The 13,519-nt window shown below is 30.3% G+C and overlaps 1 protein-coding gene across 1 annotated transcript; it reads left to right on the top strand.

Annotated features, from left to right (window-relative positions):
- The first annotated feature begins 12,510 nt into the window (after nucleotides 1-12,510).
- On the top strand, nucleotides 12,511-13,284 carry LOC139859828 (uncharacterized). Its single transcript, XM_071848597.1, has one exon. It carries the CDS (start codon nucleotides 12,511-12,513, stop codon nucleotides 13,282-13,284), a length of 774 nt encoding a protein of 257 aa, XP_071704698.1.
- The last annotated feature ends 235 nt before the right edge of the window (nucleotides 13,285-13,519 follow it).

Genomic DNA, 13,519 nt, shown 5'->3' with positions numbered 1-13,519 from the left:
ATGTTAATGTTATTGATGAAATAAGTAATTAACTAATTGATGTTATGATTCGAAGAGAAAGCAAATAGTTTTTATATTAAACTTGCATAATTAATATTTCTCAATTATGTCATGATTAATGTGACGCTCCGTACAAAACCATCATGTACGAATCGTCAACAACAGGTCCATTACACGGTACAATACTACATGCTGTTTTTAAAACAAGTTTTGCATTCAAAAAGGATAACGTTTTACAAAAGATAACGTGGCACAAAGGTCGTTACAAGCCATTATTCAAATAACATAAGTTGTGAATGCAAGATAAAAGTTCCATGATTGAGACATCTCTAAGTTATGCAGCGGAAGTCTAACACAGCGAGTCTGTAACAGCAAGTCTATAACACAAAGACGGCAAGTCTAACAGCGGAAGCAACAACGTCTAAGCACCTGAGAAATACACGCTTAAAAGTCAACACGAATGTTGGTGAGCTATAGTTTGTATTAAGTAATGTAATGTAGACCACGAGATTTCGTATTCCAAAATAGTATGAAAAGCATATGCTTATCCGTAGGCACCCGGTAACTAACTTAACGTAATAATAATACCCCCTAAAAGTACACTTGGCGAGTGCGTATGTCCTCGAAGTATCAAACACCTGTTAAATGCTAGCGCGACTAGCCCGAGTGGGGATGTCAAACCCTATGGATCCATATCTAATATTCGCGTTCACCGGTTCAAAAACCAATGATTAAACGTTACCGTGCTAAGGGGAATCTTTGTGCCGTTATATCACCCACACATATGTAAAGTTTAAGTACTCGTGTCTAGTATGTAAAACATAAAAAGCACATGTATTCTCAGTCCCAAAAATAGTAAAGTAAACAGGGAAGCTATAACTCACAGTGAATAAGCAGTAAAAGTCGATATGAAAAGTATGCAGGTAGTAAGTCGGTCCGAAAGGTCGTCAACCTAAGTCAAAGGTCACTAAGTCAGTATATTGTCCCAAAAGGCTTAAAAGTATGTAAGTAAAGTCCTAGACATCATCATCGTCATCATCATTCGTAAAAGATAAAGTAAGTTTTCAACAAGAATAGAGATCGAAACAAAAGGCTGACTTCGGACAGCCGCTACGACCTTTATACAAAATTAAAAGACGCGTGGTCAGTGGCCAAGGCTCCGTATGTGAGTCCTCTAACCTCTTTCCAATTTTCAGAACCTAACTCGTCTTCGTTTGATCGTGGCGATGGTTTAAGTGCGAGTAGGTCAGAATTTTCAGCACATCATTACAAAGGCTTAGTGACTTTCGGAAGGCTATAAATCCTAAACCGTATATCGGATTTATGAGAGGCCTAAACGAAAAGTTATCTACTCGAAACGAACTATCTGAAAATAAATTTTCCAGAAGTACAGGAGTCTGATCAGACCCTGAAAAACAGCAAACAAGTGCTCCGGTGGGTTTCATGGTGCTTGATGCTCATCACGGTTCTCATCCTTAATGCGTGTAAGCTTCAAGTGTACAACTCTTGATGTTTTAGCATCACTTTGACCAAGTTTCAACCATCAACACACAACTAAGAGTAAAATCTATCATTCTACAAGTTTTGAACATCAAGATTGACTCTTTATTGCATAAATCCAATAAAGCTTCAACCTTTGTCCTTTTTACACAAGTTTACGCATCTCCATCATATGTGATGATGAAGACTTGAAATTTATCATCACAACAAACACAAAAAGGTTCCAAGTAAGTGAGATCTACAATAATAACTTAGATCTCAAGTATTAAGAAAACCCTAAGCTAGAAAGCTTGGATCTTTACAAGATTAATGAGACCGTAAGCTAGAAAGCTAAGATCTAATGAAAGTAATGAGACCATAAGCTAAAAAGCTAAGATCTTTAACAAAATAATGAAACCCTAAGCTAGAAAGCTTGGATCTTTAGTGTTCTTGAAGATCCTTAAAGCAAAAGACTAGATCTTCAAGTTACATGAAGATCATAAACACAAGTTTTGATCTTTATAGCAAAACAAAGAAATCATAAGTTAGATCTAACAAGTAAATGAAGATTCAAAGCTAGAAAGCTTGAATCTTTCATGTTCTTGAAGGATTCAAACCCAAGTTTGAATCTACAAGATATAACAAGATCAAAAGCTAAAAAGCTAGATCCTTTAAATGATGATGATGATGTCGTGGATATGAAGGGAAGAAGAAGAGAAAGAAAATTTAAAACTTACACTTTTTTTAGAGTGAGAAAGACTAGAGAGAGAATTAGAGAGTAAGTGTGTGTAATTTATGAATGAAATCAAGTGTGAAATGTGAGGAATTAGCATGGTATTTATAGGAGGTGATGGGGTGGTATGGTGGTGGTGGCCGTGGGGTTTAGGGGGGGATAAGGGGGACAAACTTTTGCTTTTTGGTTAATGGTTGTCTAAAGTTGGTGCTTATGTTGGGATCTCATGCAACAATTGTGATTATGGTTAACAAAAATGCTAGTATGTTCCCTCTAATAAATGGGCATTTGTCTTACACTTATATGGGTCATAAACTTATTAAAATTGGGCTAATTAAATAGTTCATTAGCTAGAGTAGGGTGGGCTTGAGTCCAAAAAGGTAGAAAGTCCAACAAGACTAACTAGTGAGCATAAATAAATTACTAAGCGTAATTAAGCAACCAAAAGCCCAAGTAATTTTTTATTAGAAAATAACAATTAGTATTTCATAGTCGTAATATTCCAATTAAGACCAAAGTTAAATGTGTACCAAAATACATAGCACATTCTCAACGTCAAGTGACACTAACGGTCGTAAAAGCATTCGATGATCAAGTTAAGTAACTAAGTACTTAATGGCACGTTGTATGGCATAAACGAAGGTAATTAATCATCAAATAATATCCCAGAATATAATAAAGCTCAGTACGCACAAATACGCAGTTTCGCAGAAAGTAACAAGAACAAAAGCAAGTCGAAAAAGTCGGGTCGTTACAATTAATCTTTAAATTGATTGAACACAAATTATCCAGTTCAACTCAAAATGATAATAAAATTATAAAGAAAATTCTTAGCAATTTATGTTTTATTTATATAAATGGACATTTCAAGACCCATTATCATTAGCTTATTTTTTTTATATATCTAAGAACTATTTTTTTTTATGTAATCTTACATTCCACAAAAGTTGACCGAATAGACGGTGTTTAACTAAAAAATTTCTACTTGGATGTGGTTGTGTTTTTTTTTTTTTTTTTGAAAAGTCATTGACTGAAAAGATCATGACCCTCTAGTAGTTATGTATGGCCATCTACTTTGGATAAATAATTGTGTGAAGTTCGTTTATTTTATGCCATTACAGAACATGTTTGTATTTTTTTTTCAATATGTTTAATGACTACCTAATTATTGAGATTAGTTGTCGTCCGAACGGATGGTTACTAGTTGAAATAATTATGGCGAATGAAGAGTCATATTAAGTTACGTTTGGTGTCTAAAGATTATGAGATAGCCCAACGGTGACCCATAATTTTGAAACATCATACGGTATTTTGCAAATTATTTATAATTAGTTTACTCATAATTCTGCTCCAATGGTGATGCATTTGTAAACTAATTTTGTATTATTTAACTGAAAAGTTATAAGTGTATTGTTGATGGAACCACCGAGAAGTCAATGATTTCACCCAACTTATTTGATAAATCTAATTTTGGGTTGTGATTAGATTATCTACACCAATTTTGCCCTATGGTTGGTTATTCGATATAATTATTACGTCACTAAACAGTCTTATTTTATAACTTAATTTTTGTATCATTAATTAAGTTGTTAATGAGCATCTTAATGATCATCTTAATGATCATAATAATAAGCTTAATAATGAGTTTAATAATGAGCATAATAATGAGCTTTAGAATGAGAGTTACATTTCAGCTTTAAGACCATTGCTATGGAAAATCGTATGTTGGCATAGAACACTTAAATAAAACTAAGAATACCACATAAAAAGATCAGATTACAAAATTTTGTAAGATCACTCATAAGAAAAAATAAAAAAAATATCAAAGGTTCTAAATGGGAATTGGGAGCTTCTCCTAAAGAAAATTTATTAAAGGGAATTATAAGTAAGGGCATGAAAATGGTCCTAAATATAAGTTTTGTAAGAAACTTAAAAACGTTCGTAGAGAATGTCTAAAGTTTAGAGAATAATTATACAAGAAAGGTTTGTACGTATCCCATTGTAACTCCTCACCAATCGTTTTTATTGATGTTACTTGAGATACTTGGTGGACTTATAATGATTTTAATGTAAAAGGAGATAGAATCAATAACGTCAGTAATGGAGATGAGTTACATATTGAAGCCACTTAAACTCTTTTACTAGTTTAAAGAGTGGTTTAGTTTGTACTTAAACAATACACTTTATGTTCTATTAATGATTTGATACCTTATTTAATGTTTCTAAACATGATCATATTGGATATGATTTTAAGTTTGGACATGAATGTTTAAAAGTGTATCTTGGTTCTCGAATTATCAGTATTGGTTAATTAAGAAATGATCTCCATAAGTTTTATATGAATAACAATAATGCGGAATCCCTATTGACAAAGGATGTAAATGTTATCACTAATGGAAAAAGAAAAATCGTATAAAATGAAAATTCTGAAACATTGTGACATAAACGTTTAACCCACATATCAAAAGACATAATGTAATGTCTAACAAAAGAATAAATTCTGCTTACTCTATATTTTTCTGATTTCCACCAATGTATTGAATTTAATAGGGAAATTCGTGAAAACTAATAAGGGTTCACAAGATGTGAAGATTTTTTTTCATCACGTACATAGGAGGTCATAAGTTTTCTATTACTTTATCATTGATTATTCTCATTATACTTAGGTTTACTTGATTTAAGAAAAATCTAAGGTTCTTGATTGTTTCATAATCTATAAATCTAAAGTTGAGAATTAACTTAAAAGTAAGATTTTGATTGTGAGATCAGATGAGGGTGGAGAGTATTATGGTAAACACCCTAATGTTTAGCATAACCCTGATACATTTAACTTATTTTATCATAGACATGAAATTATAAATCAACTTACTATACCGAGAACACTGCAATAAAATGGTGTTGACTAAAGCCATATTTGAATTCTTATGGATATTATTTGAAGCTCGTGTATGGAATAAATTATTAAAGAAATTTGATTCCAAAACCATTAGTTTGTTATTTTATTGGATATATAGAACGAAATAAAGGTTGTCGATTTTATTGACATAATCATATTACAATAATTTTTGAATTAAGAAATGTCGATTTCATTGATAATGGTGAAAATAGTAGGAGCTTGGGAAGAACTATTGAACTTGAAGAGAATGTAAACACTCATAACTCTGATGTTCAATTACCACTACATATGAGAAATACATCATCATTGTCTCAAAATGATTATATGATGTCCCTATTATTAATGAACCACATAATAAGCTGCCACATACTACTCTGATAATCAATGAACAATCAACAATAGCATAGTAATGTTCAAAATTGTGAAACCAATAGTGAGCAACCATTATGAACTTCTATAAGATCTAGAAAATCTGTCAACTAAGTTGACTATATAACTTAAGTAAAGTTGAAGATCTCATCTTCTATAAATAAGTCATTATGAGCAATAAATCAACTCATTGGTTTAAAGTCATTTATGACGAGTTGAAATCGATATAAAGCACGACTAGTTACTAAAGGCAATACTTAATGGAATGAATGATTATAATGAAACTTGTTCTTCCATGTTAAGAAAATAATTATTAAGGACAATTATGGATCTAATAGTTCATTATGGTTAGAGTTGCATCAGATGAATGTTAAAACTGTAATTCTAAATGATAACTTCAATAAAGTTATCTATATAACTTGAAAATATCCATATATAGGTTAAAGAAAGCTTCTGGACAATGGTATCTGAAATTTCATTATGTAATTGATATATATCTCAGTTTAAGAAAAATCAAGTGGATCAATGTATATACCTTAAGATCAGTGGGAGCAACTATGCTATCCTTGTATTATACGTTAATGATATGTTTTTTGGCATATAATGATACAGATATATCGCACGAGACCAACAGTTTATCCAACTAAGTTTAACATGACGCAACTCGGAGAAGCCTCTTATGTAATTGGTATTGAAATACACCAAGATATATCTTTATATTGAAAAAGTCATGAAGAAATACAACATGAATATTTGCTCACCGTTAGTTACCCCTTAATGTTAAAGGTGGCCGATTTGGCTCATTTAAATGTCCTAAAAATGAGGAAGAACACGAAGAGATGAGATATATTCCTTATGTTTTAGTTTTATCAAAATCTTGTATATGCTCAAGAATAATGGTTTAGTATGTTGCATACAATCACATGACTTATCATGATATTCTGCCTAAGAACATAATTTGTGGACTTAAGGTGGTTGACTTTGTAGAACGATTTATTAGGCTATATTATGAAAATAGTGACGTTAGTTAGTTTTAAATTGAACTGGTTCTAGTGGAGCTGGTTTCTATCTTGACATTATGTATCTGTATGTTCGAGAGAACTGAAGATAAGAGCATTGCCATAAAGTATGTACGTAGTAATGCAATGTTGGCTAATCCACTTACGAAAGGTTTACTTCCCAAGCTCTTTATAGAGCATGATGCCGTCATAGGATTATGTAATAACCTAACTTAAGGATTGTGCTCTTTCTATTACGTTTCATCCACATTACGTTGAAGTTTGTTATTCTCTATTTTGTGCACATTAAAGAGATATTATCAACAAACTATTATTAATGGATCATTAGTATCATTGGTTTTATGTTTGGTTACCACTCATGTTTTATTTGCCACTGAAATTCATTATGGATTATGAAATTTATGAATTATGTAAATGACTAACTGTATAATTGATAGGGGCCATGTATCGAAAAATGATACATGTGACTACTTTGATTTGCATTAGAAGTTCTACCTAATGACGATTAATTATTAAATAAAGTACTTGACAAAATGTAACGACCCTCAATTTTTTTTATCAACCCTTAAATTTTAGGTGCATTATAATTATAAGTATTTTGACAAGTTAAGTATCTTCTATGAATGTATAGCCTTTTTGTTTTAAAATCTATTCGCTTTCTGCTCACAAAGTCAAAAGGATCCTCTAATTTTCTTATACTACATAAAATAATTTAACTAACGAAAATGTAAATACGAGTTATTTGATGAGCGGTGGCTACAATTACTAATTTAATTCCATCTCCAACAGCTGGGAAAATATTTGATACTTTATATTAATATTAATAATATTAGCAACATTTGATAAACCTATAAATGAATTAAATCGTAAAATAAGACGAATTCTTAATAAATTGATTCAAGAAACATTTTAGAATGTAGTTGAAATATCTATATATAAATATCTTAAGAAAACTTATAAAATGTATTTATACAATTATCCAGGACATACTCATTTCGGGTCAGCCTCTCGTTTTTATCGATAACTTTCATTACTCGTACTAAGGTGAGTTTCATAGCTCCACTTTTTACTGTTTTAACTCGGGGTGAGAACACATGCTTCTTTACGTTTTACACATGAAGACAAGTACTATAACTTTATTCTTATGCATGAGTTATTCCTTCTGTAATCCACACAAATCCCCTAATTCAATATCGTTAGTTATGGACTTAAGCGCGATTTATTGTCAATAGCTGTTCGGGATTGACACTCTCACCCGGGTTAGTCAGCTGCTAACTTGACCGCTGGTCAAACGGGTGCATAATAATTTGATCCTATAACATTCTGAATTACAAGTGTTACACATGGGGTAAAGGTACAACGTTAAGCATCGATATTGGGTGCTCATGGCATTTAAGAATGTTTTTATAACTGTTTTAAACAATACAAATCTTGTGGTGCTTAATATTATTGATATAACAAACCTATGAACTCACCAACTTTATGTTGACATTTTAGCATGTGTTTCTCAGGTCCTTAAGTGGTTGCATAGCTTGAAGTCTCGGTCAGAAGCATTGGTCGCATATTTTGAAAACTTCCACTGTTGCTTATTCTGTATTATATATTGCAAAGTTGTATTGTCGTTATGTTTGTACTTTTTGGCTGTATCAAAAAACTATGTAGTCGATTTATGAATAAAAACTTTAAAACATCTCATTTAGAGGTCGTTCAATAAAACTAAGACACTCTGAATCACGCCAAGTATTATGTGCCAAACCTGGGGCATGATAGATGGTATTAGAGCTCCAGTTATAGGGAACTAGGTTGCATTAGTGTGTCTAATCGGAATCGTTAGGATCCATTAAGGAGTCTAGACTATAGCTGAATCATCATTTTCATTGCATGTGCATATTCTTTTACTCATACTTATGTATGCCTGTGATGACTCCATGTAATTAACGTTGTATTGGTTTGGAAAAAAAGTTTTGTTTTGAAGAAACAAGCGGCCTAGAAGGAAAATGAATGCCGAGGATATCAAAAAAATGATTTCCCAAAGAGTAACTGAGGCACTGGCTGCCATCGAGGCACAAAGAGAATCGGGAAATGGGAGCCAAGATGTAAATGGCGAAGGAGTGAACACTTCACAAGGATGTTCATATAAGGGATTCATGAACTGCAAACCCCAAAATTTTAAAGGAACAGAAGGACCAGTAGGATTGCTGCGTTGGTGTCACACCCCAAATAGGGCCTGGGGTATTTGTGACTAATTATATCAAATCACAGTTGTATAAACGAGAACGACTCTATATGAAATGTTTTATTGAGCTTTGCAGCGGAAGATAAATAGATTACATTGTATTTAGATCATTTAATGTCTTTAATTGATATGATATGTAATGAAGACTCCAAGCATAGCAATCAATCATCATCAAAGTAGCAGATATACAGCGGAAGCAATATTTAAGTACCTGAGAATAAACATGCTTAAAAAGTCAACACGAGGTTGAGTGAGTTCATAGGTTTGTCATAAATAATGATTTCAGTAATAGATATAGACCACAAGATTTTTAAAAAGTAGATCTCGCAAGGATCTAAAAGTAGTGCCAAGTTTGTGATATTTAGACTAAACAGTTTCAAAGTTTGCCCTGTGACAAGTTGTATTATCCTTGTCGGTTTGAATCATTATTAAGTAATACAATGACTTGGTCAAATGTATCAGGGACGTTACTCCCGATAGGCCTACCCCCAATAATTAAGAATGCGTTATGTAAAAGAAATTAAAAATATCACAGTGGGGACTTGCAGGACATAGCCAGATATAGCACAGTTTAATAGTTGGTACTTGTGTGTAACGTGTAAAACAGTTATAAAAGTTGCGCATGCATTCTCAGCCCAAAAATACATATAAAAAGGGAGCTATGAAAACTCACGATACGATAGTTTGTAGTAAATATGCATAGAATGGCACTGAACAGTACAGAGTTGTCCTTGGATTCACAAACCTATATCAGTTTTATATATACTAACACATATACTTGTAATCGAATAAGTTTATATATAAATATATATATATAAATTTATTAGTTATGCCAGTTTTATATTAATAACATATAAGTTTCTCATATTCATTTTATATATTTAAGAATATAAATTTTATTATGTTATGTGTATATATATATATATATATATGTCATTTATTTGTTAAAATAGTAATTGTAATACTATTAAAATAATATTAGTAATGATAAAAATAACAATGATAATACTTAATGTTTATGATAACAATGTTAATAAATATATTAGTGATAAGAATAATGATATTAATAATAATAATTGTAAAAATATAAATTTTACTGTTAATGTTAGTTATGATAATGATTTTGGTAATTACATAATAATAATACTCATTATAATATAAATAATAATACTTATAATAATAATATTAGTAATAACAATAATAATAATAATAATAATAATAATAATAATAATAATAATAATAATAATAATAATAATAATAATAATAATAATAATAATAATAATAATAATAATAATAATCATAATTGTAATTATAGTTATGATAATAATAATAAAAATAAAATAATAAAAGTAATAATAAAAATGTTAATTTTAATAAAAATGATAGTTTAATAGTAATTTCATTAATCTTATTAATAATAACACTAAAATTAATGTTAAATGGTAATTCTAATACTAATATTAATAATAATGATACTTAATGTTATTTAATCATAATAATGATAATACTAGTAATAATAATTATAATAATTATAATGATAATAATAATAATAATAATAATAATAATAATAATAATAATAATAATAATAATAATAATAATAATAATAATAACAAATAAAAAATGAAACTACCTTTAAAAAAAGCCTTAAAAATAAATGTCGTCGCCTAGACTCAAACCCGAGACCTCTCGCTCACACACAAACACCTTAACCACTCTTCTGTTTCCATTTTTCTGAATTAAAACTAAATTCAAAACCTTTTAACCCGTTTCATCTTTTTCTTCTTCTTCATACTATAATCTACTAAAACCAAACGACAATCGTAATAGCTAATTAAAGGCTTGAATTATATTAGGAACTTGATACAAAAACGTTCTATTGTGGTTGTTTAATTTAACAGAAACAAAAATAATAATAAAAAATTGAGCAGCAGCAGACTCGTAAGAACACGATGAACACAAAATTCAATTTCGAACTTTTGAACGTTTTGGATCACAATTACCACCTGAATTAGATAGTACATTCCTCCTAGAAACTTTAGGAATCATTAACCTCAACAGAAACATTAAAACAGATTCAAATTTTACGATGAACACAATCTTTGACTTTTTGAATATAAAGTTTGACTCTAAAATTAAAAATCAAACGAAGGAATTAAAGATTGAAATTTTGCAGATAGTTCGCTCAAAGGATTCCTAACACAACTGCGTTATTACATTTTGAAGACTGATTAGAAATTAAAGCTTTTGAAAAATGAATCAATAACAGAGAGTTAAGCTTTTTATCTTTCTGTATTTATTTTATGAATTTCAATGGGTAATTGTAATTGATAATGATGTGAGTGAATGAATTGTTTAACAACTACATCTGATTGATTTATAGCAAATAAATGGGTCGACATTCAAGCACACGTAAGAAGAAAAGAAGGAAAAAAATATAAAAAAATAAAAGCAGATAAAAAATATTAATGCTCGATCATGATCTGGAAAGAATCATAAAAAAATAGAAGCAGGTGAAAAGATATATATAAAAATATAGAAAGCAGATTTGTTTTATAAAATATATAACTGATTAGTACGATAGTTTTAACTTTTGATATTATTATTAAATATATTAATAAATATATAATAATAATAATTATAAATATGATAATAATAATAATAATAATAATAATAATAATAATAATAATAATAATAATAATAATAATAATAATAATAATAATAATAATAATAATAATAATAATATTAATGAAAATATTAATAATAATAACAAGTATAACATAACAATAATAATAATAATAATAATAACAATAATAATAATAATAATATTAGTGATGATAATACTAATAATAATAATAATAATAATAATAATAATAATAATAATAATAATAATAATAATAATAATAATAATATAAATTATGTTAATGATATTAATAATCATATTAATCATAATAATAATAAATGATAAATGATAATAATAATAATTTTGATAATAATAATATTAATAATAAGGACAATACTATAATGATAATTGCAAATAATAACTATAATATTAATGATAATAATTTCTATTGTTGCTATATAATAGTAATGATTATAATAATAATAGATTGTAGTATTGATAAATATATTAATAATACTGAATATTAATAATACTGATAATAATGATATTAATCATTGATATATTTTAAAAAGAAAGATATTAATAATAATAATAATATTAATATAACAAATTAATGCGTAATTATTTACAAATAATTGTTCGTGAATCGTCGGAATCATATGGTTTAAATTTAGTCGAAAATTTCTGGGTTGTTATAGTTGGTTTGAGAAACTTGAGTGTGTGTTCAGAATCAGTAACTGTGCTGAAACAGACCGAGTAAAATTTGCCACATGCACTCTTCTTGACAGTGCTCTTACTTGGTATAACGCTTTTGCTCAATCAATCGGGATTGACGCAACATATGAAACCCCGTGGGAAGATGTGAAGCAAATGATGATTGAAGAGTATTGTCCACGAAATGAGATCCAGAAGATGGAGGTTGAATTTTGGGATTTGAAGGGGAAGTGCACTAATATTGTTGGATATACTAATCGGTTCCTGGAGTTATCGCTGTTATGTCCATCCATGGTCACACCTGAATTTAAGATTATCGAGCATTACATTTGGGGAGTTTCACCTCAAATTCAAGGACTTGTGACCTCATCAAAACCAGGAACTATTCAGAGTGCCATACGCATGGCACACTACCTTATGGATCAAGTCGTTCGACAGTAATCCATGGTGAAGCAAACGGACATTAAAACCAATGATGGAAAGAGGAAGTGGGATAGAAACCAAGGAAATAATTTTAATCAATACCACAACAAGAAGCTTGATGTAGCCAAGTCCCATAACACGTGGAGAAATGATAAAAGGGGATACATTGGAAACCAACTACTTTGTAACAAGTGTGGTAAGCACCACCATGGTATTTGTCTGATGGTCTGCGGGAGATGTAATAAGATTGGCCACATGGCCAATGATTGTAGGAGCACTGCACCAGCAACAAATAAGATAGCTCCTGGAAATTGTTATGGATGTGGGCAGACTAGGCACTTCAAGAACAATTGCCCAAACACGAAAGGAGATGGGACTACTCATGGGAGAGCTTTCGTTATCACTGTTGAAGAAGCCCGTCATGATCCAGCTTTAGTCACTGGTATGTTTCTCCTCAACAACTGTTATGCTTCTGTGTTATTTGATACCGGGGCGTTTAGAAGCTTTGTGTCCAAGAAATTTAGTTCCCTATTCAATATGCCCTCGACAACTTTAGACGTTAAATATTCTATAGATCTAGCTAATGGTAAATTGATGAGGGTAGATAAGATATTAGAAGATTGTACTATAAATCTAGCCGACAAAGTATTTAAGGTTAATCTAATGATGATTGAACTAGGAAGTTTTGATGTAGTCATCGGGATGAACTGGTTATCAAAGAACAAAGCAGAAATTGTGTGTTTTGAGAAAAGCATTTGTATTCCTCTCACGGACGGAGAGACCTTGGTTATATAAGGGGAGAAGAGCAACTCGAAGTTGAACATTATAACGTGCATAAAGACCCAGAAGTACCTAATGAAGGGGTACCATGCCATACTAGCTCACGTGAAGGAAAATAAGCCAGAAGAAAACTGACTCGAAGACGTGCCTAACGTACGTGATTTCCCTGAAGTATTTCTCGAGGACCTACCTGGTCTTCCCCTACACAGACATGTGGAATTCCATATTGATCTTGTGCCAGGAGCTACAC

Source organism: Rutidosis leptorrhynchoides, chromosome 7 (assembly GCF_046630445.1).
Source record: "Rutidosis leptorrhynchoides isolate AG116_Rl617_1_P2 chromosome 7, CSIRO_AGI_Rlap_v1, whole genome shotgun sequence".
Classification (NCBI taxonomy): Eukaryota; Viridiplantae; Streptophyta; class Magnoliopsida; order Asterales; family Asteraceae; genus Rutidosis; species Rutidosis leptorrhynchoides.
This window is presented reverse-complemented; position numbering and strand designations above follow the sequence as displayed.

Excerpts from the sequence above, each read along its gene's own strand:
- LOC139859828 (XM_071848597.1), top strand. The coding sequence starts at position 12,511 with ATGGTGAAGCAAACGGACATTAAAACCAATGATGGAAAGAGGAAGTGG.